Consider the following 25,000-nt stretch of genomic DNA (forward strand, 5'->3'; position numbering starts at 1 on the left):
TATATGCTAACGACCTCAAAATATGTCTGGCCATAAAATCTGGTGAAGACTGCTTGCGACTTCAAGAACGTATAAATATCTTTGTAGAGTGGTGTAAACTGAACAAGCTGATAATTAGCGTTGGGAAATGCACGGTAATTACCTTTCACCGATCTAAGCGCCCCATCATCTTTGACTACAATATTGATGGGAATGCTCTCGAGCGTGTCGACCGAGTCAACGATTTGGGTGTTGTCCTGGACAATTAACTAACTTTCAACCAGTGGCGTAGCAAGGGGGGTGCGATCAAGGGCCTCCAAATCAAGGAAGGTTTCTAACAATATTTTGATAAAGTTCTTTAAATAGCGGAAGATTTCTATAAGTTCAGCTCTTCGCAGAACTTTTAATTGGTATCTGGGGGCCCCTTCGTGATTATTAAGAGTTTTTTTTTGGAATGGGGCACACATATGGCCCCAAAATCAAAAGAAAAATGTGTTAAATTTTACGAAATTCAGTATCGATATGGATGTAAAATTCATGAGCATTGTGAGAACGTCCCTGGTATCCTTATAACATAGTTGTAAACTTAGCTTAAGGAAGCAGCTGAAATTCAGGGGCCGCAGTTATGAAAATTAAGATATGAACCCATGTCAGGTCAAACCCGTAATAATATACATAGATTGTCGATTTTTTTTTGCTTTGGTATGAAAAATAAGTGCACATTGATTGTCCAACCCAACGATTTTATCAAGTATTTCTTTCCAAGTTTTCCTTGAAGGGTTTCTGCGAGATTTCCTTCGAGCAAGGTAAATACTTACCTTGCCTTCGGGGATATGTATTAGGATTTATCTAACAATTACTTCAAAGACTTCCACAAAAATCCTCTAAGATTTACTTAAGAGCTTTCTCATGGGTTGCTTCAGGAATTCTTCTAAGCATTGATTTTGGAATACTTGAATTGATTCCTTCAGGAACACGTCCAAGAATTTCTTCAGGAATTTCTTAAAAAACTTATCAAGGAACCCTTCAAAAATTCTTTCAAGGATTATTTTTTTTTTAAGAATTCCTTCAGGAATACCCCTTTGGATCCTTTCATAAAGTCCTTCGAGGATTATGTCATGAAATCCTTGAACGAATCCTTCATATGAACCTTAAGGGATTTCTCCAAGGATTCTTTCAGAGACTTCTCCAAGAAGGAATCTTGCAGGAGTTCCTCATGGAAAATACCTATGATGAATTTCTGAGATCATGCTTGATCAGGTATGGCTCTTGAATGGATTCTTGTGAGATTTTCTGAAGGAATTTTGGAAGAATTCCCAAAAGAATCCTTGTAGGAAGTTTTGGAGGAATTTTAAAAAGAATCCTCGAAGAATCTTCAAGATGAATTCTAATATGTATTCGGAAAGAATCATTGGGTTGATTTTTGAGATATCACTGATGACATTCTTGACGGAATACTACAGTACTGTGAAGTAGTAGTAGACGTACTATGAGGAATCACGTGAAGGATTCCTGAAGAAATGTTTAAAGCAAAGGAATTTTTGGAAGAATTAATTATGAAATGCCTAGATTATTTTTCAAAGAAATCAAAGAAAGCAATTTCTAAAAACAAATCTTATTATTCCTAAAGAATTCCTCTGGGAAATTTGCGCAAAGGATCATGTGGGGTAGCCCACATGAGTTGAAATAATTAAGAAACTTTTTATGGAATTCTTGGGAATACATATTACTGAATAAATTCCTTCAGAAACACTTGAAGGAGTTCCCGAAGCAATCGCTGTAGCAACTTTCGAAGCAAATCTTGTAGGAACTTTTAAAGAAGTCCTCGAAGTTATTCCTAGATTAATCGTAAAAGATATCTAAGAAAGAGTTCTTGGAGTTCCTCATTTGGAACAAATGCTTGATGAAATCCTTAGCACATTAGGATATTTCTCAACAAAATTTGCCATAACTTAAGAACAAAAAAAAGTGCATTCCAAAAATTTCAGCGATTAAAGCTTATGAAATAACCTTCCCAAAAATATTTTTTCGAAAGTTTTCCACGAGTTCGGGCATAGTTTTTCCGGCTTTTCTTTACGAATTTTCTCAACTGTGGAAAATTTTGTGGGAAACTTTTTCCAGTTCATATTTTTTATTGGATTTCTGAGAAAATTTGCTTTCATTTTCAAAAAAAAAACTTTGTTTCTACGATGCTTCGTTCTTGAGTTATGATTTTTCAAAGTAATTAGTGTCATATATCCATGAACCTTGCTTGTGGAAAAAGTTTCATGAAAATCTGTGACTCTTTGGCCCAATTTGTACGATAATAAAAAAATGCCCTATTGTATTGCGCGAAAACGAAAACAATAGATGCGCGAGTGTTCAGTGTTTGGTATTGTGTTGTTCCATGTTGTGAATGCATATAGTTTGGTTGATGCTGGGTCATTAGGCCGAAGGTCATTAGGCCAAAGGTCATTAGGCCGAATGGTCATCAGGCCGAATGGTCACTAGGCCGAATGGTCATTAGGCCGAATGGTCATCAGGACGAATTGAAAATCAGCCGTTATGAGCCTGTAAAGAGATCTGTTGTTTTTACTTTTTCCAAAAATGTTTTGCCGAAAACTACTTTAACAATGAAACTAGAAAGAATAGCCTATGTTTTAAAGAAAGAAAATTTTATGAATTAAATATCAGCAGTTTCTGCGCCAAAAACTATTTTAGCAATGATACTAGAAAGAACAGCCTATGTTTAAAAGAAGGAAAAATTCATGGGTAAAATATCAGTAGATTCAGCATCAATAAAGTATCTTCGTGCCTGTCACACGATATACACATGCAAAATGGTCATTTGCCGAGGAAGCTCTCAGTTAATAACTGTGGAAGTGTTCATAGAACACTAAGCTGAGAAGAAGGCTGATGACCATTCGGTCTAATGACCATTCGGCCAAATGACCTTCGGCCTAATGACCTTCGGCCGAATGGCCTGACACCAGTTTGGTTCACTGGTGTGACTTTTGCGACGTTCAGTTTATTCCTGCGTGGAATGGGCTTAAGGTTTCTGCTCCGTGATGGAGTGGAGACGCGCGACAGGATTTCTTTTATTAGATGTGCTTTCGTATAGAAAAGTGGTCGTTTGTGCGTGAAAATTAGTGTTTATTGATCCATTGTCAAATCACATTACCAACCATAGGTGACTCCCATATTGACAATGTACCCTACCCTACTAACAAAAATTCCTTCCTGAGACAAACGTGGAGATGCAGCAATTCGCGGTCTTTATAACAACGTTTGTCTCACTAACATTCCCTCCGATCCTAGATCACCGTAAAGACGTGGCCGGCGCCGCTATTGACCTTACTAAAGCTGAGAGCTCTCGAACTGTGTTTTCATTGGTTCTTTGTGCAATTTCGGTTGCTCTGGTCAATCACAGAGTAGCAACTATGAATTGTGCGGTCATCTATGCTCATGCTCATGCTTATTTACCTTAAATAGGATATCGCGCCACTTGGGTGGTGGCTTCTATATTCGTCTGTTTTCCAGTATAACTCAGTCAATTTCGAACCAGTTGACTTGAAATATTGTCCACGGGTAGATACTATACCTATCTCACCGCATTCCTAAAATTGTGACAATTGGTTCAAATTTGACTGAGTTATAGCGGAAAACAGACGAAAATAGAAGCCACCGCCCAAGTGGCGCGATTCCCTATTCTAAAACGAGCGGTTTTCCGTGATTTTCTTGTAGAACTGGTCTAGCCGCACAAGTTTTTTATATGCCATATTCTCAGGTTCAGCTTCTTAAATAAGCTATAGTGAGTTGAAATTGGATATGTCGAAATTACATTTTCAACACTGGTGACTGCTCCGAGTTCTCGAATTATTTAAATTAGACATCAACAACACAGACTGCAACTTTTCGAAATTCGTTTGGCAGATTTTCGACTTTCTCTCATCATAAAGACATACACAGCTCAATGTCCAAGGTTACGATGTACATCGTATATCACTTTCGTGACGAACCAGCGCAATTGTGCTGGTGAGCGATAACAGTTTTTCATATTTTTTTCACTTGTTTAGTCTTTGTTTTTTTTTTGTGATGTAAACTGTTCCGAAAATTCAGATATTACTTGTACTTTTATATGTGCAAACAAACTTTTGTTTACGTTGCTGTTCGGTCGGAAAAAATTCAAAGATCGGTGGACTATAATTTCGGGACTTCCGGGGTACGGTTCTAGACGGGCGGATAATCGGGATTCGGGATAGATCGCGGTCGGAATAATCGTAAGTCGGAAACTTTCACATCAAACTTAACTTTATTAGAAAAACTTGTCAAAACGCGTCGCGTTGTTGCCTCGTCGGCTGGTGGCGTGACTCTGATCTTCTCTGGCGTTCGCGCTTAAAACTTTTCCTCTTCTCTCACGGTCGTCGCGTCGTCGGTTCGCTGCGTTTCTCTTTTTCCTTCGCGCTTCGTCTCGCAAACGCACATCGTTGCGTTCGGTATTGGGCGCGTCGCTACATTGGGCGCTTTCCGTATGGAACATCATCCCCCGGGTTGAAGCATCCGGGTTCAACATTCTTGTCCGGATCAGGTTGACGTTGGTTCTCCTCAATTGGCAGAATTGACAGCTTTGCTATGGACCGTGTGAAAGTCTTGCCCTCGCTGAAAACCTCCACGACCCGGACCAGATCGTCGTGGCCAGGGTGGACGGCGGTGATGCGGCCCAGCTTCCACTGCAATGGAGGGCGGTTCTTGTCCTTGAGCAAGACGATCATTCCTGGTCGAACGTTGGCAGAAGTGTTCCAGTTTTTCTTCCTGGGTTGCAGACTGCTTAAATAATCGCGGGACCAGGCCCTCCAAAACTGCTCTCGCAGGAGTTGAAGATGCTGCCAGCGACTTAGCCGGCCAACGTTGAGGTCCTGGTATGACGGTTCGGGTACTGCAGTCAATGGGCGGCCAATCAAAAAATGGGCCGGGGTGATAACTTCGGGATCATCTGGGTCTCCAGATATTGCGAAAAGTGGCCTCGAATTGAGGACGGCCTCGATTTCGCAAAGTATTGTTGCCATTTCTTCAAAATTTAACGTTTTATTACCTACCACTCGTTTCAGATGGGTCTTGGTGCACTTCACAGCAGCCTCCCATAGGCCGCCGAACTCAGGCGAATCTGGCGGAATGAAGTGCCACTCAATTTCCTTTGCGTGGCAGTACTGCACACTCTTAAAAAATTAGGAATTTACACGTGACGTAAACCATCAACGTACGTAAACATTTCATGACTAAATGGCAAATTTGACTGAATTTTACATCCATCACGTAAGTTCGAGTTGGTTGCACAAGATGTCAACAAACCTATCTGACCAGGTAGGTAGAAACAGTTTTACATTTATCGCTTGCCCTACATCTCGGTGATATGGCCGAGAGGTATAGTCCGCGCCTCTCAATCAGCGGACCAGTGTTCGAATCCAATGCATTATTTTACTTTCATGTGGTGCATCTACCGATTCAGTTTTAGCGATTGCTAGCTCGACATTATTTGTGATAGAAGATGTAAATTTGTGTCAAACGGGCCGCTCCTTTTATGTGCATCCAAGAGAACTTAAATTTACATGAATTTTTCTAAGAGTGCAGGATCTTGTCGACGTCTGGTTGGTTGCGAAACATCTCGTACAGCTTGTGGAGCTCGTTGTCGGTGCCGTGAAAATTCGTCGCATTGTCAGAATGCATCTCCGACACTATTCCCCTACGGCTCACGAAGCGTTGGAGTGCCGCAAGAAAAGCGTCGGACGTCAAGTCGGACACCAGTTCCAAATGTATAGCTTTCGTGGCCATACAAACGAAGACTGCTATGTACGCTTTGATGACCTTGGCTCTATGAGTCCCCTGCTTCACCAGAATTGGACCGGCATAATCCACACCAGTGATGCTAAAGGCAGGAGATGGAGTAACACGTTGCCTCGGCAGATCTCCCATGAGTTGCGTGATGTCGGTTGGATTGGCGCGAAAGCATTTCACGCACGATCGTGTTACCTGTCGTATTGTTGAACGGGCGCGTAGCAACCAAAAACGTCGTCTGATTGCAGAAAGTAGTCCTGCAGGTCCAACGTGAAGAAGCTCTTGGTGCATTTCCCGAATCAAGCAAAGTGTCACCGGGCTCGCGTTCGGCAGGATCAATTGGTGCTTCGATTCGTTGGGCAGTTTGGAGTGCTTGAGTCGACCCCCGACCCTTAGCACGCCATCGTCGGTGAGAATCGGGTTGAGATTCCCAATTCGTTTGCAAGGCGTCTTGGTTTTTACTCGCTGGATCTCGTCTCCAAGTTCGACGTGCTGAATCACTTTTACAAGGACGATCGTCGAACGTCGAAGTTCTACCACGGAGAGATGTCGATTGATGATGCGATCAGCTTTCGGAGTTCGGATGTTGTTACAGAACCGCAATACCCATGCGATTATTCGTTGAAGGCGACGGAAAGAACTGCAGGTCTTGAATATTTCCAGCGGCTCTTCAATGAGCGCCGGCATAGCTGCTACGTTGACCTTCAATTCCGGTAGATCGTCGTCGGAAACCACTTTCGGCACATCGGGACCGGCGACCGGTGAGTTGATATACTCGCCACCAGTCCAAAACAGTTCGCTGATGGTTAGCTCGCATGGCATAAGCCCACGAGATACGATGTCTGCCGGGTTGTGGTGAGAGCGAACGTATTTCCATGTGTACCCCTCCGAGTTGGTTTGGATCTCGTTGATGCGGTTGCAGACGAATGTTTGTAGCTGGTAGGGGTGCTTCTTCAGCCACGAGAGAACGATTTCGCTGTCGGAGTACAACACTACGTGTCGGATCGGAATGGTGAGGGCTGGTAGTACCTTGCACACCAGCCGGACGAGCAAGAGTGCGGCGCACAATTCCTTGCGCGGAATCGTGAGTGGATGAAGCGGGGCCACTTTGGTCTTGCTTATCAGCAACCGTGACTTGATGGTTCCATCTTCCAGTGTGCTTTGGATGTACACACACGCTCCATACGCCACATTGGATGCATCTGCGAATCCATGTAGCTCGTAGTAGACTGCACCATGGAACGTGACTTGGCGGGGGATTTTGATTTGCAGCAGGTTTGGTAGCGCATCACTGAGTTCGTTCCATTCCATTTGGGTTCGTTCATCCACAGGTTCGTCCCAATCCAGTTTGCATTGCCACAAGCGTTGTACCAGTAGCTTTGCCAACAGGATGGATGGGGCAAACAGTCCTAATGGGTCGAAGTGTTTGGCTACCTCCGAATAGATGATCCTCTTTGTAGCGGGTTGTTGGATTTGTTCTGCTGTCGGTTTGGAGCACTCAGCAATCAAAAGCTCATCGGTGGCCGGCTCCCACAGCAGGCCGAGAACTTTGATCACTTCGTTGACATGGCGATCTGCAAGCGGTTTCAGCGATTCTCGTTCGTCGTCTGGGATGCGTTCCAGGAGCTGAGGCGAGTTGGAGCACCATTTGTGAATTGGAAACCCACCACGGGCCAGCATCTCCTTCAGCTGGCGCTGCGCTTCGATGGCTTCGTCGATTGTAGCAGTCCCTGAGAGCACGTCGTCAACGTAACAGTCGAATTTGATTATTTGCGCTGCTACAGGGAATTCTTCAGCTTCGTCGTTGGCAAGTTGCGTTAGGCTTCGGGTTGCTTGGAAGGGTGCTGAAGCCGTACCGTACGTAACGGTTAGCAACTCCAGGATCTTCAGCGGTTCGGTCGGATGCTCCCTCCAAAAGATGCGCTGCTTGTGTGTGTCCTCGGGATGGACAACTATCTGACGGTACATTTTCTTTATGTCCGCCGTGAAAACGTATCGATGTTGACGGAATCGAATCATGATCGAAAGGATGTCGCTTTGGACTACTGGACCCACCAGTAGCGCTTCGTTGAGGGACGGGTTCGTCGGAGCGGATTTAGCGCTAGCGTCGAAGACGACGCGACACTTCGTTGACGAGCTGCCTGGGCGTAGTACCGCGTGATGCGGCAAATAGTATGGCTTCAGATTCGGGTTGTCGTTGGCCACATCCACTTCTCGGCAATGGCCGAGCTGCTGGTACTCTCGCATGAAGTCCAGATATTGCGTTTTCAATTCGGGATTGCGCTGCAGCCGATTCTCTAGCATGAAAAAGCGTTTCAATGCCAGGTTTCGGCAGCTGTCCATCTGGTCGGCATTCGCTTTGAACGGCAATCGGACGACGAATCGTCCGGTTTCGTTTCTCGAGTAGGTGGACGAGAAATGATCTTCGCATTGCTGCTCCTCGGGCGAAAGGGTGGCTGCATTGGGAACCTCTTCGACTTCCCAGAACCGTCGGATCATCCCTTCAACGGAATCGAGAGATGCAACATGGGAGTACTGCACCGCTCCATCGTTTCTTGTTGGCTGGTACGCACCGGTAACCAACCATCCCAAGTGCGAGTTACGTAGTTCGGGCAAACCGTCGTCGAGTGTGATGTGCCCTGGCTTCATTAGCGCAAAGAACAACTCAGCGCCAATCAGCATGTCAACTTTGTCGGTTCGGAAGAACGACGGGTCGGCCAGTTGAATGCCGTCCGGGAGCAGCCAGTTGGTAACATCGATGTCGGTCGTCGGGATCGTTCCAGTGACTTTGGGGGTCACCAGGCATTCCAGTGTGGCACGGAAATCGCTGCATCGGGATTGGAATTGCACCTCAACCTTGTCTCGTGCTAGACTTCGGACATTGTTGATGCCAGAAATCGGAACATTAGCACGCTTCTTCTCCATGCCGAGAGTGTTCGCCATATTCTCGGTGATGAAGTTCGCTTGTGACCCACTATCGAGAAGAACTCGACACTGCTGGGTTTGGTTGTTTCGATCGATGACCAGGACCACCGCTGTCAGCAGTAGTACTGTTTTCGGAGCGTGGGCGTTGTCCAGATGGCAGGCGGTCGTAACGGTTTCTGGAGGTGGGACTGCCTGGGGGGCTGGCACTGGAGACGATTGTCCCTGGCCAGGCTCGTCGTGTTTCGGTTCAGTGGCCACGGTGGCGGTCTTGAATTCTTGCTTCGGGTTCGATTCGTCGTCGTGCAGTTGGGTGTGGTGTCGCTTGTGGCACTTTTGGCAGGTCTTCGGTGAAGGGCAGGCGTTGGAACGGTGTCCCTTTCGGAAGCAGTTGAAACAGATGCCCGCCGAACGAACCTTCTCGAACTTTTCAGCGCTGGTTAGCGTGTTGAGTTTGTTGCATTGATAGTTTCGGTGTGGAGCATCACAGAAATCGCATTTCTCGTGAGACACTTCGGAGCTCGTCGTCGCCGGATGTGATCGTTGACTGGTAATCTTCGGCGCCAAACTCTGCTGCTTCGGAATTGGCTTTGTTGCTGTCTGCGAATATGCAGCTTCGCATCTCTCCAGCACTTGACACTGTGCCTTCAGGAAGGCTATCGTGGACGCGTATTGCGGTAACTCACCTGGCTTCAGGGTTTGTTCCCATTGCTTGCGTGTCGATTTGTCCAGCGCTGCAGTCAGCAGGTAGACGACCATCAGTTCGGACACTCCGGATACTTGCTGCTTCAAGTACGCTAGACTCTCAACGTGGTTGATACACTCATCGATGAGGGATCGCAGTTCTCGGTGGGATTCGGACGTCATTCTCTTTAGCGACAGCAGACCGCGGATATGCGTTTCCACGATCACTCGTTTGTTTTCGTAGCGTTCGGCTAGCAGGGTCCAGGCTTGGGCGTAGTTGCCGTCGTTTATCGTCTTGGCATCCAGTACTCCCGCGGCTGCTCCTACCAGTGCCTTATCAAGGTGGTAAAGCTTGATCGCATCCGAGTCGCGGGACTGGGCCATGACGTCCTGAAACATCGCCTTAAACTTCGGCCACTTGGTGTACTCACCGTCGAAAGTCGGGATCGGTGCTTTTAATGGCTGCTGGTGGACGACAACTTGCGCTGGTGGGGCCACTTGGATGACGGGTGTCCGCAAGATACGAGCTTCGACTGCGGCGGATGTGTGTTGGAAATAGTTTTCGAAGCGGATGCACTCATTCTCCTGCGCATTCACCTCGTCGTCCGGGATTATCGCTATAATTTCGCTGTGGTACTTCGAATACTCGTCGTACGCTGAGTGTAGCTTCGCTGCATACACTTTCAAGTGTGACGGATCGATTGGAGCCTGAACGTTCACGTCCTCGTAGATTCGAAGCACCTTGTTCATCACCTGATCTCTTTGGCGTACGAACGCTTTCAGTTGCGCTGCAGTTTTCGGGTCGGATATGGCGGATGTCAGATTGGCAACCTTTTGCTTGGTGCCAACCACCGTGTTTCCTCCGGACGCTCCCTGAGTCGTCTCGTCGAAACCCAAGAACTCGTTCTCCGCCATCTTCTTTCTCGATTCTTCTTCCTTTTAGCACTGTTCTGCCGTAGCAGGAATCTTCTTTTTCGCACTGTTCTGCCGCAGCAGGAATTCGGTTTTCACTGTTCTGCCGCAGCAGGAATCGGTTTTTGCACTGTACTGCCGCAGCAGGAATCGTCGTCGTCGTACTGCCGCAGCAGTGATTTTCACTTTTTCGCGTTCGGTTTTTGAAACGACGCGCACCCGGAAGTCCAATCCGGTTCGTATTGGACCATATGTTCGGTCGGAAAAAACTCAAAGATCGGTGGACTGTAATTTCGGGACTTCCGGGGTACGGTTCTAGACGGGCGGATAATCGGGATTCGGGATAGATCGCGGTCGGAATAATGGTAAGTCGGAAACTTTCACATCAAACTTAACTTTATTAGAAAAACTTGTCAAAACGCGTCGCGTTGTTGCCTCGTCGGCTGGTGGCGTGACTCTGATCTTCTCTGGCGTTCGCGCTTAAAACTTTTCCTCTTCTCTCACGGTCGTCGCGTCGTCGGTTCGCTGCGTTTCTCTTTTTCCTTCGCGCTTCGTCTCGCAAACGCACATCGTTGCGTTCGGTATTGGGCGCGTCGCTACATTGGGCGCTTTCCGTATGGGGCTGTCCATAAACCACGTGGTCATTTTTTTGGGACTTTTCAACCCCCCCGCGTGGTCATTTGTTCATACAAAAATTTTAATTTGTCCATACAAAATGATCATTGGCCGAACACCCCCCCCCCCCCCCCCCCCCAACGACCACGTGGTTTATGGACAGCCCCTATGGAACAGTTGCCTTTGAGATTTACCGGATTTACCGCAACAAGTTGAACAGGCAGTGGACAAAAACCGTAAAACATGAAAAAGTTTTATCTGTCATATTTTTTTATTTCCGTTTCACCCAGGTAGTCAAAGCTAGAAATCGAAAAGACAAAGAAAAGTTTTTTTCAAATGAGGAAAAATAATTGTTGTTTTGTTGGTAAACCTAAGTGTTCTTTAGAGCCAAATTTAAGCCATTTGTATGCAGATTTGACTTTTTTGCGCTCCGTCCTGAAAAGGATATCTTTTGATTACTTCATTATTTACGACATCCGTTATAGAAAAAGAAACACACGTTCAAAGCACAATTGCAATGTTAACATTTGATTTCATTAACGAATTCAGCGTGGAATATATGGTTCAGGGAGGAAACACCTTCGGATCACCAGTTTGATACTACTGATTAAATGACTTGATTTTAAGTTTACGGCCAATGAAGTTTATCAAAAGACCCATTAAAACGTACACTTTTATAATTAAGCACATTCTCAAAGCACTTACGCTAACTGTTATAGTTCCGGGAGCAATGATGGGGGTAACCCTTTGTATTGATTACCTGTTGTATCGTCGAGTTTCTCGGACGAAGCTCGTCTCGAGGGACGTATCGCATCGAACGACCGAAGCGGGAAATGAACCCATTGATAGCGAATTTCAGTAAGCCATTTAGACGGGAAGCATGTATGGTTTTAGCAAGTGAAGGTCTCACCTTGAGCTGAGTTTGATATCGTTCGGTAGCGCGACACCATCTTTTTTCCACACGACGCTCTGTGGTAACGATTGCCTGGTCTTATCTTTATTGTTATTGCTAGTTGTCGCTCCCTCGTTCAAAAGCTTGGAGCTGGTCGTTTTCGAATCCCCGGCTGGCGCCATCAGCTGAACAACAGTGTTAGCCGGTGGAGTTTTCGTTGGCAGGGTTGCCAGATACGATAACGACACCTGACATGATATATCGATTGTGCTACCTAATTTATAGTACCGATCATAGAACTCGTAGCCCATCTCGTCCACAATCCGAACGGCTGGTTCTGCGAAATGTGAAAGAAGGGGATAAAAAATGATTGTTTTATTCTCTAATCTAAAATAAATTAGAATGTAGTGGAACGCTCAAAGCAGATTATAGCAGCGGAGGAATTCAGTTGATTCACGTTAATGGCAAGCAATTGACTGCGGATAAAAGGCTTCCGACTGGATAAACATCCTCTTAGTTGTCTCCTGTTGGGACAGAAACTTATTGTTGCTCATAAATACCGCCTTTCTTAGCACAGTAAGTTGTTACGCTCAATTGCGTTAATTCTTCACAATAAATCTGGCGGAAAATATGCTTCACAAAAGGTGGCGTTGAGGTTTAGCACGTCGCTCGATTATTCATCTTAAAGGGAAATTTTACATGGCAGCGGATTCGTGCAATACCAAACACACCAGAGGATTCGCAATAAATCCTCCTGCTTCCGTGATTCGTGAGTACATTATTCCTTTCGTTTTTTCCCTTTCTCTCGCTTATGTCAGCAGATTAATCCAACTTTCGGTTCTCCCCATTATTTGCCATCGTTATATGGATTCAAGCAGTGCAGGGAAAGCGCCGCAACGGTTGAGCAAGACAATTTTTCAAACGAACGCAAACGCGAAAGACAGCCGATGAAAATGGAGCAGTCAGTCGGGCTGACATGATTCTATTGTTGAAGCTGCCAATTGTGTCGGAACGCCTTTGCTGTCCGCGCGTTAGCTCGCCGACGGTTCCGCAGGATACATACCTAGAACTGTGAGATTGGTGGCGAATACCCTGGGCGGATGGGTGGATACTTGACACATGTACAGTCCACCGTCGTCATTCTTGATTGGGTTGATATGTAGGCGCCAATTATTCGGATATTGAAACTTAACTCTTATCCTTGGATCGCCGCTGTACGTATTGTTGCCTACCGTTAGGAGGGATACCTTATCGGTTGTCCTTCGGATCCACATCACCTGCGAGTTGAGGACGAGAAAAAGGGTTGTGAAGGGAAGAAAAAAAAACAAACAATAGTCAACATTTGAATCCAGAATGAAAATTTGTCAGTCAATCAAAAGACGTGATAAATGGGTAGCGTGTTGTGACCCGACCAAAGTGCTTTTCATAATAATATGACCAGTTTTATTTATACCACATAATATCAAACTTTTGTCAGCTTGAATAATATTAATCGAGATGATCCAGCCGAGGGCTGAAAATCCGTAACCGTAACGTGAGGTTACCCGGTATACCAGAAATTGGGCTGCACCAGCCGTGCACCCACGTGCACTTTTTTGTACAAAAAATTCACGGCGATTCACGGGCGGATGTCGAAATGCTTCAACATGGTGCTGGACGTCCCCACGCAGCCACCAGAGGTCATTACCAGGGGTATTATTTATCTTCTGCCGAATCACCAAAGCACAGCTGATCCAGCAAAGTACAGACCAATAAAGTGCCTTTCGAGTCTATACAAAATGCTGTCGGCGGTAATAGCGAGGAGGATACACTGCGATGCCAGCAACGTGATGACCGAGGAACACAAATTACGTAACGCTAAAATCAGCCATTTCAGACCCCCTCCCCCCTATGTAACGCTTTTTGTATGAAAACCCATAACTTTTTGTATGGATCGTAACGCTACGCTGGACTCCCCTCCTCCCCCTATCGTGTTACAATATTTGTGTACGATGACTAAAATACTGCAGTTGTACAAGGTGGGGTCTCCTGTTAGCCTAGTGGTTAAGACTTTGGATCGCCAATCCGGAGACGACGGGTTCGATTCCCGTTCCAGTCGGGAAAATTTTCTCGACTCCCTGGGCATAGTGTATCATTGTACTTGCCCCACAATGTACAAATTCATGCAATGGCAGGCAAATATAGCCCTTCAATTAATAACTATGGAAGTGTTCTAATAGTGTTCTTAGTTGAAGAGAGGCAGGCCAAGTTCCATTGCGAATTTCGAGCCATGAAGAAGAAAAAGAAGAAGTTGTACAAGGTAGACGGGAACGTCATCAGGGTGATGCAACACGCGAAGGAGGTATGGAGCACGTCCCCACAAATTACCGACGGAACCCGGGCAGACGAGAACATCTAAATCAAATCTCAAATCGAATAATTGTTGCTGTCATAGCTCGATGTGATTTTGATGTATTATTCAAAAATTTAAAGAATATCGCACCAACAACTCAAAGTGATATGATATCAGTTTTTGTTCTTGTCGAAATATCTGAAAATGTCTGCATAAGAACAAATTTTGCTCTTCTGCACGACATGGAACACACACACATAGAGATGGCTCAATGTTAGTAAAATGTCATGTGCCCCTTTCTGAGCTGGGGAAACCAGTGGGGTGACACAGCTGTCAAACTCGGTACATCGCCGCTCCACCCATCATCGTTTTTGGTACGGCGCGTTTTGGTACCCACTTTTTGGTCGGTTTACCCTAACTTGCTCCTGATTTTTGGGTTTGTGGCTCGTGTGTTGTTAGTGCTTATTTCTTATTTCTTATTTTTTGTGGAGCCTCGTAGTCGTGCGGTTAGGGTCACCAAGCTTATAATCGCACTATGTTATGGGGTGAGGGTTCGATTCCCGCTTCGGGCGTTGAAACTTTTCGTGAGAATAGTTTCTTCCCCGTTTCCACTGGTGCATGCTCCGTTGTCCGTTGTCTAATGTTAAGTTTAAAACAGTCTGTACAGCCGAAAGCTGAAGACGTTGTCCGTGTTTTTTTTTTTATTTCGGAAATTACACATTTCAAACGAAATCGTTGTTTTTGATGATTGTTTCTCTTTTTTTTATTACTTTGCACGATATTATATGTAGCAGTGAAGCAGTGTTGATGTTTCCAGTGCATTTTTTCCATGAATTAAGCAATCAAAACTAAAACATTGGACGCCATGTTGAATCGAATGCTGGGTTGATGATTCTGTTCCTTCGTTATCCCCCTGGGGGAAACGAAGAACCTCGTGCTCTTCTTGCCATGATATCTACAACAATGAGCCGCAGTTGAGTGGTAAGTAGCGCCACCTGTGAATCATAAGGTCGTAGGTTCGATGGTGGATGTTGACATTGTTGTTCCAAGAAAAAGGTCGATAAATCTTGTCTGTTGTTGTTTTGATCTTGTAATATCTTAACAAGCTATTGTTAAGCACTTCTTCATACTAGATTTCGATATTATTTCTGATGTTTTACCTTTTATCTCAAACAAACCAATATCAGTTTTTGTTCTTCACTAATTTGATTATTAATAACTGAATGTGTTATTCGTTCGATTTTCTCACCTACTCGGGAACAGCTGTGCGATCAAGAACTCTCAGGGATATATTTCGAGGCAGGGTCGTGCAATTTCGAAAGGAAAACATGACGTACGACGACTGTAGCAAATCGTTTCCCATGCGAACGGACTGCTGTGATGCTTCATCTCTCACCTAGCAACACACTCGTTCGTTGCTACTACAGAAACAAGTGTGTATGAAACATGGGATGATACACTTGGATTTTCGTTTCATTTATGAGTCATTGAAATACTTCAACATGCTAAAAATACTATTTAAACCACATTTTTAAATAGTGGTGCACGCCAATAGAATGATAATTATGTTTTATGAAAGAGGATAACAAATTCGACCACTAAAATCCAATTAACCGGCACCCGTAACCATTGAGAGACTAGCGCGCACCAGTGAGACACTAATGCTCTGACGGGTGAAGCACAAGCAATGCGACCGGATGGGAGACTACCGAGTGCTACGATGAGTGGAAAAGTTTTTTTAACGACCGAGTCATTAGAAAAATGTATGAAACACTTGAAGTGACTCATTCAAATGTTGCATGAAAGTGTATCATTGAAACGAAATTGTACGCCTCTGTTTCGAGGCGATAGCTTTAGTCCGTGATGAACCCCCTCCGCAAAGCACTTAACCAATGCAACTATATATATAAAAATGCAATGGCATATGTGGGACCGCGCATAACTCGCGAACGGAACGACCGATTTGGGTCGTCTTTAGGTTTATGAGCCAAAAAAAAAAAACTATAACTATAGTTATTAACTAAAAAGTGGGGGAAGGAGTACAAGAATAACCCATACCTTTTCTATGGACGACCTGAAGCTGTTTGCGGAATCAGTACATAAACTGCATGAACTGTTGCAGCTTGTGACGGTGTTCAGCAACGACATGCGGATAGAGTTTGGAAATAACAAATATCGGTCAGTCCATTTTCGCCAAAGTCAAGTAGAGGACGCTTGCTGTTTCTGCGTCAACGAACAGGAAAAGATTCGAAATATGGTTGAGGGTGATACCTCGGCACAGATACCTCGGCTTCCTGTAACTTACAGGTATACGCCACAGAAAGAATTGCATGAAAAATTCTTGCATCGTGTCAACAACGTCTGGAAGATTTCTGTCAGCCAGCAACATAGTAAAGGCGATCAACACGATTGCTGTGCCCCTGTTGACCTCCCTAGCAACACGCATGTCGTATAAGAGTAACGTAATTCTAACCAGTGTTGCATAAATTCATCTCATCCATTTGAACACTAACCAACAAATCTTTTAAGTCGCTTTCCTCCTATTCATGTTTAAAACGATTTCATTCAATCAAAGCACCCATCAAATTGGAAGTGAATCGTTGTCAATTGAATAAATTGTCACTCAAATTAGTAGCTGGGCACGGTACATGAAAAACCATGCAAAATTTCGCCAGGCTAAGAAAATATTGAATGTTGGGTCAATGTCTGGTCAATTTTATCGAATGTTGGGCCACCGTTGGACCAATATCGAACAACTATTAGGTCTATGTTGGGTTTGGTGGTCAAAATAAAAATAGGTGAATGATAGGGTTATGTCGGGTTTGACGTCATCAATGATGATAAAAGCTTTAAACCTACACCCGAGCAGAGGAGAATATCAAAATAATAACAACGGAATCATAAAACCGGTTTTTATATCTTGGTTTGTTATTATTAACTTATGGAGATACAGTACGGACTCGATTTTGTCAGCCCCATTTTGCGACGAACTTTTTGCTTGCATTATTTGACGGTCAAATATTGACCAATTCTTTTAAAATAATCATCAAACTACTGCTGAAGGGCAGAATATAGAGGGATAAAAAGTATAAATATCTGTTTAAATTTATGAGGGGAGCAAAAAATGTGTTTCGGAAAGCGGCTGACAAAATCGGGCCACTTATGTATTACCGTTCCATAACATGTTTTGTTGGACAATCTTATTTTGTCATGATCGTGCTATTGGCATATTTTCTTTACATTACATTTTAATTGCATGTTTTGTTGTAGCATAAGTTCATTTATTATTGTGTTGTTGAGACTGTGAAATTTTATCTTTAATAGCACAACAATAACAAGCTTTGTAACTTAAACTACACCATTCGAGATTAACGTTGTTCACAGGATTCCGTGCCTTTTGTTTTATAGGCACTTTGATAAGGCTGTTACAAATATTTATTTCACTTTTTGTCCCACCACTCTTCGGCTGGTCGAGGGGGGGATAAAAATGATAAAGCATTTTATCTGAAAAATATTTAAAACTCATCGGATTTGTTAAATAATTTTCACCAAACTCCGAAATTTTGATAAATATTCTTTCATCTGCCCCCTCAAAATGCAAAATCCAGCCAAAATTTTTTAAAGGGAGGGAGGAGACAAAAAGTCAAAATATAATTTGTATCAGCCTAAGTATACCTGTTTTTTTTTCAGTTTCAGTTGGGTACGAGTATGTATATGGAAATTGAAATAGAATGTTAGCCATTTTACGTTTTGGATCAGCTGGTGGAATTCCAGGATGAACTATACATTTCGGACAAAAATGTCAAAAAAGAAGCCAGTCAACAAGAAGAAGTCACCAAGAAGAAGAACTTGATTAATTTTAGACATTTTATTTTTATTGCTTTTACTGCATCGAAGTCTCTTTGATTTTGATATTATAACGCATTTGGTTTTCTGATTGTTATCAATGACTTATTTATTTCAAAATTTGGTATTGAATATTTTATAAATTCGCTATTATTAAAATGTTATTGAAACTAACAAAACGTGTTATTTATCTGGTCTTCCAGGAACATTTTTTTGTTATGATTTTTGTTATTTTGCTGCTTATGACAGACAAGTTGATATGACATGATATGTTATATTAATAACATAAAAATAACTCCTCTCGTTACTCAGTTGTTTTGTCAAAATAACATATTTTATTATACTCTTGTTATTTCCTTCTGCTCAGGCAACCCCACTAATTAATTAAGGCTTAATTGAAAGATAATGTGCCTTGATTGAGGCTGGAACTGATGTCAATTGAATGATCAGAGGCTAGTCACTTGATATCCCCATGGTAAATGGAAAAATTAGAGGTTGCTTATCTCAATATCAGCTTTAAATGTCGGTTGATACTGACAATTCACAGCACTGTACCAAATTTCATCGTAAGTTTTTCACGTCAATGATTTAATTTTTCCAACAATGCCATCATGAAAAGTACAAATACAATTTGAAATAGTTCTTTAATAAAGGCGTGACAAAACCTTAAAATTTCATCTCTTGACGCTAAAACTCTCAACTATCAAAAATTTGGTCCATTCTAATGGACACTCTTTGGGTGTGATTTCCTCGCTCATCAAGGATTTATGGATCACAAAATTATGAGCCGCACTCTGGAAACGCAATCACTGTTAGCACTGACCCGCGGCGAGCACGTTCTCGCGAGAGTATAAATCAAATCATACACAGAACACAGCGAGGGAAATTGGAACAAGATTACTGATAGCACGGCTTACCGTTTTATCCTTGAGCATTCCTACCCGACAGTTGAGGATTGCTTCCGTTGACAAATGATAGCCCACTTGCAATGCTCCGGAGGTCACGTTGAGTGGCTCTTCGAAAAATGGACCCCAATGTCGCTCGTGATGATGCTTGGACTGATAAGGCATCGAATGAATAATCCTATGTCGAATATCTGGTAAAGTAGGTACTAGTACTGCAATAATAAATCACCAGAATTAGTTGCTGGAGGGCGTTCAGAAGCGCTCTCGCTTTGGCAGCCATCAATCTTACATGGTCGAAATGTTGTGAACTTTATGCTATAGTTGGTTTTGTATTGATCCATCGATGTTTGTGCCACAGTTCCAGTGGGTCTCGGTAGTTCCGCTGCAGTGGTGCTCGGTGAATCCGTTGCAGGTGTGGACTGCAATAGTGCCGCTGCCTCGTGCTGTTGTCGAGGTGTAGAAGACCTGTCCTGGTGCTCCGAGATTGTCACCGTGTCTGTCGTTGTCACATTTAGCAATATCTTCTCGGAGGACGGCGACAACGACGACGACGATGGCACCGACGGTGTCGACAATTTGCTACTGGAAGTGATTTGTTTAGAATATGGTATGTATTCTGTTGTTGTAGGATGTTCGGTTAACATGGTTTGTTCTCTCATATCTGAAATCACAAAAAGAGGAAACATCATGTTCAGTCGTCACGTATCATCCGATTTCAAAATTGTACATGTGTCTGATGGTGAAGGATAGTTGTGAGAATGGTTCTTCGTGCTTCGGGCTTCATCTTGAGTAAACTGGTTTTCGTGCACAAAAATTGACTTTCCAGTGCGGTGCACCTCAGACTTTTCAATACAGACGGTAATTTCTCCACTTGATATTTGTTTCAATTGAGTACGTGACTCTGTTCACAATGAAAAGAGCAGTTGTATCCCAGTTGACGAAACTATCAAGGGTTTTGCCCACATAAAACTTGCCAAAGTTGTTAGCATGTAATATTTTGGACGTGTCAAAATTTTGCGGTTTAATTTTTTGGTTCAACTTGTATCTTATTGTTTCTGTTAAATTGGTTCTCTTCTTAAGTTGGACATTTGAAAAGCTTCAACGGCCCCAAAAATGAGAGCTAATTCCAAAATTTTAGAGGATTGATTCTTAGGTCGTGATTCCAAATTTTGCTTTGAAGTATCGTTGGTGGGCTTTTGTTTTAATTACCCGCCTTGAGATTGTCGTCCGGACTGTCATGCATACGCGGTTTCACTTCACTCCACCATTGGTGTGTTGGATCTTAAATGGGACTTCGTCGTGCATCAAGGTCATTGTGACCCAAAATCCTATTTTTTATCTGTATTAACAAGATGTTTAGCACAAGGCTAGTTCATCCCGAAACACACGTGCTACTTAACTTCCGAAGCAAGAATTCTCCACTAGTGAGTTTGTTACCATCACACCAGGTCCGCTCGCCATTTTTCTGAGTTCTTTCGGCAAATTGTTTGGAATATCTTTCGGTAATTGCGTTCGTTTTCCTAGAAAATTCAATGTGAAATTCCTTCAATAATTCTCTCTGCAAATTCTTTGTTTTTACTTGGCATTGTTCCTTTAGGTATTCCTTCAGCATTTATAATGGGATTTTATGCAAAATTTATCAAAAATTACTTCATGATTTTCTGAGGCATTTTTTAAATATTTTTTTAGGTATTATTTCCACAAATTCATTGCAAAAACCTTTGGCAATGTCTTCGGAACTTGAAACGGCAGTTCCTTTGAAAATTTTTTCGACAATTCCTTTGAAATCTCTATCGATTTTGTCAGACATTTCCTTTGAGGTATCTTTCGGCAATGTTTTTTGCAATATTTGCGGAGTGTCTTTAGTAACTAAGGGATTCCACGGAGGTATACAAGTCGATCCTGAGCGCCCATTTCAAAAATATCTGAAACTTTGCACAGTTTTTCAATTTCATCTAAATCGTCATTTTTCGATATCAAATCTTTTGAGTCACAACTAACTTTTCAGAAGGGTGTATATGAAAATAGTTAAAAGCTGCACAGCGAAAACGGATCGTTCGATTGTCATGATTTTTTCTAGCAATTTTTTGTACTCGAAAAATTGAATTCCTGAAAATAGTGTATAACTTTTGATTGAATGCATCCAAACAGCTGATTTTTAAATACTCCATACCTAGCATGTGTAGATGAAATTCACAAAAAAAATATGTGTAGATGATGCCATGAAAATTTTATAATAATCGGTAAAGTATTGGCAAAGATAGGGCCCATATAGCCGAGGCGGTAAACGCACGGGTATTCAGCATGACCATGCTGAGGGTGACGGGTTCGATTCCCGGTCGGTCCAGGATCTTTTCGTAAAGGAAATTTCCTTGACTTCCTTGGGCATAGAGTATCTTCGTGCCTGCCACACGATATACACATGCAAAATGGTCATTGGCAGAGGAAGCTCTCAGTTAACAACTGTGGAAGTGCTCATAGAACACTAAGCTGAGTAACAGGCTTTGTCCCAGTGAGGACGTTACGCCAAGAAGAGGGAGAGAGATTGGCAAAGATATCGCAGACGCAAAAAATGTGATTTTTTTTTTAATTTTATGCAAACGAAGATTAAAAAATACAGTCAGATTTTTTTTCACGTGGGAGATACGTACCACATAAAAAAACTCGGTTAAAATTTCAAAAACCCGCGTAAAAAAGTCTCACCTTTTCTCGACGAATCATGCAAAAAAAAAAATTTTGTATGGAGTTTTCATTTACGCAGCCGCGTAAATAAAAACCGCGTAAAAAGACATGACTGCAATTCCTTTTTTACTTTTTTAGCTCTAGAGCCGGAAATACTCAACCGTTTTTGATGATTGTTGTTATGTAGGTAAAATATGTACATGGAAAGATTATAAGGAAATTTCATACAACACGCGGAAAAAAGCATGGTAAAATCAAAAATATTTCAGGTAAACTCAAATAAATTGTCAATTTGTTCTGGCAACAAAAATAAAACTACTAATTTATGTGGGTTGGCTCTTTTCGGTGACATAAAAAAAGCAGCATAATTCGCGTTACGCGTTTCGGCTTACTACTCTTCAGCCCTCTTCAGACGGCTAAAGCATTTATTGAGACATTACCACACACTTACAACATGCTGAATGTGACCATCAGCTCGGTCTGTCACAAATAAACTAAATCAAATTTTCCCAGACCTCCCAATAAATCTTACACCCTATTCGACACCCATTCTGTTCGGTTCGTTTTCGACGTCATTCGTTCTCTCTCTCGTTCGAGCTCGAGTTTCTCCACGTAGTCGGGCCAATAGTCCATTGTACACTCATTGCACAATTATGGGTCACTCAAGGAACAAACATTTTATAATATGAATCGTTCTTCATACAAAAATAACACTTTCATTATTTTTATTTTATATTCTCTTCATTGGAACTCCTTTATATCATTTATATAAAAAACTGCTTGTAAAATTAACTTTAGGCGGTAAAATAACTAAAGTGTTGGTGAATAATGAAAACCACAATAATGTGTCAAAATTGGCTGTGTAACAATTATGGGTCAATTTGTTGCCTATTATAGGTCACTCAAGAGGAATTGGTTCAACAATAATGTTTTGTCTATTTTTTCAATGAATGTTGACTTATTCTCGATAGATCTACTATAGTAGAATCTAAAACTGGTCTCAAACCTCTTAACGAAGCGTGTTTTCACGATTTGGAATCAATTTTTCAAAATTGGGACAAAATCTCCAACACAACCACCGATAAACGCCTAAAAGTTTGCAATTCCCATGTACACAGAACTCTCAATATTATGCTGCACAAAAAGTGATCCATCATTGTGTGATTTTCGGTGTTCCTTGGCACAATAATGAGTCACTTAAATTTTGCCTGAAATAAGCTTTAATTAGCTGCAGTCACATGAATTTCTACGTTTAGAACGTTAATTATACCTTTGTTCTAGTAACGAAACCATTTCGCACTTGAAAATCACTAAAGCTCGCTTTTACAGAGCTTACGAAAACAGCGCACGCACTTTCCGATATTCACAATGGAAGCGTTACTTTGAGAGGTGGTTTTGCGCCGTGCAAAAAATATTGAAAATATGTATGTTTTGATATAAGCCTGTGTGTGATACGTTAAGTGACACAACACAAATCAACCTATGAACGAAAAATGATAATGGCTGACAAAAGCTTGCAATTAATTAGTATTTATCTATTAAAGTGGAAAGTGACTAATAATTGTGTGTGAACCATAATTGTGCAATGAGTGTACGTCGTGCTGAAGTTTCCGCATTCGAACGAGAAGCTGAGAAAAATCCTGCAAAAACACAATGTGATCCTGGCTTCCCGACCACAAAACAAAATGAAAAAGTTAGTGTTCAGTAAGATGAAGGATCCGATACCACCAGGTAAACAGACGAATGTGGTGTACTCCATACCGTGTGGAGCCGAAGACGGAAAGGTGTACGGGCAAACTAAACGAATGCTGGAGGTACGAATTGCGGAACACAAGAACGACAGTAAAAAGAGAGTTTCCAAATCTGGCCTTGCTGTACACCCGATGGAGGAAGGGCATGTTTTCGATTTCGATAACACAACGATTTTGGAACGAATCGAACACCCAGATACCAGGATGATCGCGGAAGTGTTCCATATAAAAAAGCTAGGCGAACAGCAGACGGTAAATCTCCAGCGAGAGTGCGTGAACTTCACGCGACGTACACTCATTGCACAATTATGGGTCACACACAATTATTAGTCACTTTCCACTTTAATAGATAAATACTAATTAATTGCAAGCTTTTGTTAGCCATTATCATTTTTCGTTGATGAGTTGATTTGTTTTGTGTCACTTTACGTATCGCACACGGGCTTATACGTGAAAACATACATATTTTCAGTAATTTTTTGTTCGGCGTAAAACCATCTGTCAAAGTAACGCTTCGATTGTGAACATCAGAAAGTGCGTGCGCTGCTTTCGTAAGCTCTGTAAAGGCGAGCTGTAGTGATTTTCAAGTGCGAAATGGTATCGTCACCAAAACAAAGGTATAATTTACGTTCTAAATATAGAAATTCATGTGACTGCAGCTAATTAAAGCTTATTTCAGGCAAAATTTAAATGACTCATTATTGTGACAAGGAACACCGAAAATCACACAATTATGGGTCACTTTTTGTGCAGCATAATATTGACAGTTTTGCGTACATGGGCATTAGACCTGTTCACTTTTTTTGACCTACCCGTGTCACATCAAATTATCAATCCACATGCAAAAACAAGGCTTCAGTCCAAAATTGAGCCACATTGATAAAGGTTTAGAGGTGTATCAAATCGATTTTGTGTTTTTTCGAGCATTTTTACGAAAATGTACTTCAATATCCAGAAAATTGCACCAAAAAGGTACCGAAAATACCGTTAAAATATAGTTAGAACAATACTCTACAACTTTGCCGAAGACACTACGGTGTTTAAATTACGTATTTCAAAGTTAATCAACAATTTTCGTTGATAAATCACCAAAAAATACAATATTTTTACGATTTTTAATGTAAAAGTCATGTAATTTTACATTGTTTTAGGTGACTAATTTTATGAGCTATTGCTCCTATGTGTTACGAACATTTCGTCCATACATCATTTTAGTGTAGAAATTCGTTTTCATTGACTAATTATCAAAAGTTTGTCACGTTGGTACTAAAAATTGTACAGAATTGCCAGCATAAAATAAAACAAAGTTACCCATGATTAAAACGTCATTACACTTCTTTGTCTCATCTGCATCAGTTTAAATTTGGTGCAGTTGGTTGAGCATGAGATTGTGGATTCGAAGATTCAAGGTTCGAGTCCTGGAATAGCATTTTTTTGCGTCTCGATCCAAGGGGCTAGACACGTACAATTCTTGGCTTAGTATACTATAGTATACTAAGATATATTAGTGCATCAAAGCAAACTCTGAGGATGATTTTTTCTATAAACAATCGACTGCTAGTGTCAAAGCTGGTATCCACGTCTGCGCCAAAAAAAAATCCCATTTGAATCGTTTGGTAAGTAATTGAACTTGAAATTTGTATTTCTATGAACATTAACAAATTTTATA

At 42.2% G+C, this 25,000-nt stretch overlaps 2 protein-coding genes across 2 annotated transcripts in view; both read right to left on the reverse strand.

The window, feature by feature from the left end:
- Positions 1 to 19,694, reverse strand: part of LOC109406888 (uncharacterized) — a 56,047-nt gene extending 36,353 nt beyond the window's left edge. The window contains exons 1-4 of the mRNA XM_029877043.2: positions 19,188 to 19,694; positions 18,911 to 19,110; positions 12,879 to 13,092; positions 11,834 to 12,152 (exon numbers count right to left, since the gene is read on the reverse strand). Of these exons, the coding sequence (XP_029732903.2) occupies positions 11,834 to 12,152; positions 12,879 to 13,092; positions 18,911 to 19,110; positions 19,188 to 19,587 (1,133 nt within the window). The 5' untranslated portion in view covers positions 19,588 to 19,694. The remainder of the gene's footprint in view (positions 1 to 11,833; positions 12,153 to 12,878; positions 13,093 to 18,910; positions 19,111 to 19,187) is intronic.
- LOC109404436 (protein PALS1) overlaps positions 1 to 24,349 on the reverse strand; it is a 462,049-nt gene extending 437,700 nt beyond the window's left edge. The window contains exon 1 of the mRNA XM_062858449.1: positions 24,144 to 24,349. The gene's annotated coding sequence lies outside the window, so the exon portion shown is untranslated. The remainder of the gene's footprint in view (positions 1 to 24,143) is intronic.
- Positions 24,350 to 25,000: the final 651 nt, after the last annotated feature.

Source organism: Aedes albopictus, chromosome 3 (assembly GCF_035046485.1).
Source record: "Aedes albopictus strain Foshan chromosome 3, AalbF5, whole genome shotgun sequence".
Taxonomy (NCBI): domain Eukaryota; kingdom Metazoa; phylum Arthropoda; class Insecta; order Diptera; family Culicidae; genus Aedes; species Aedes albopictus.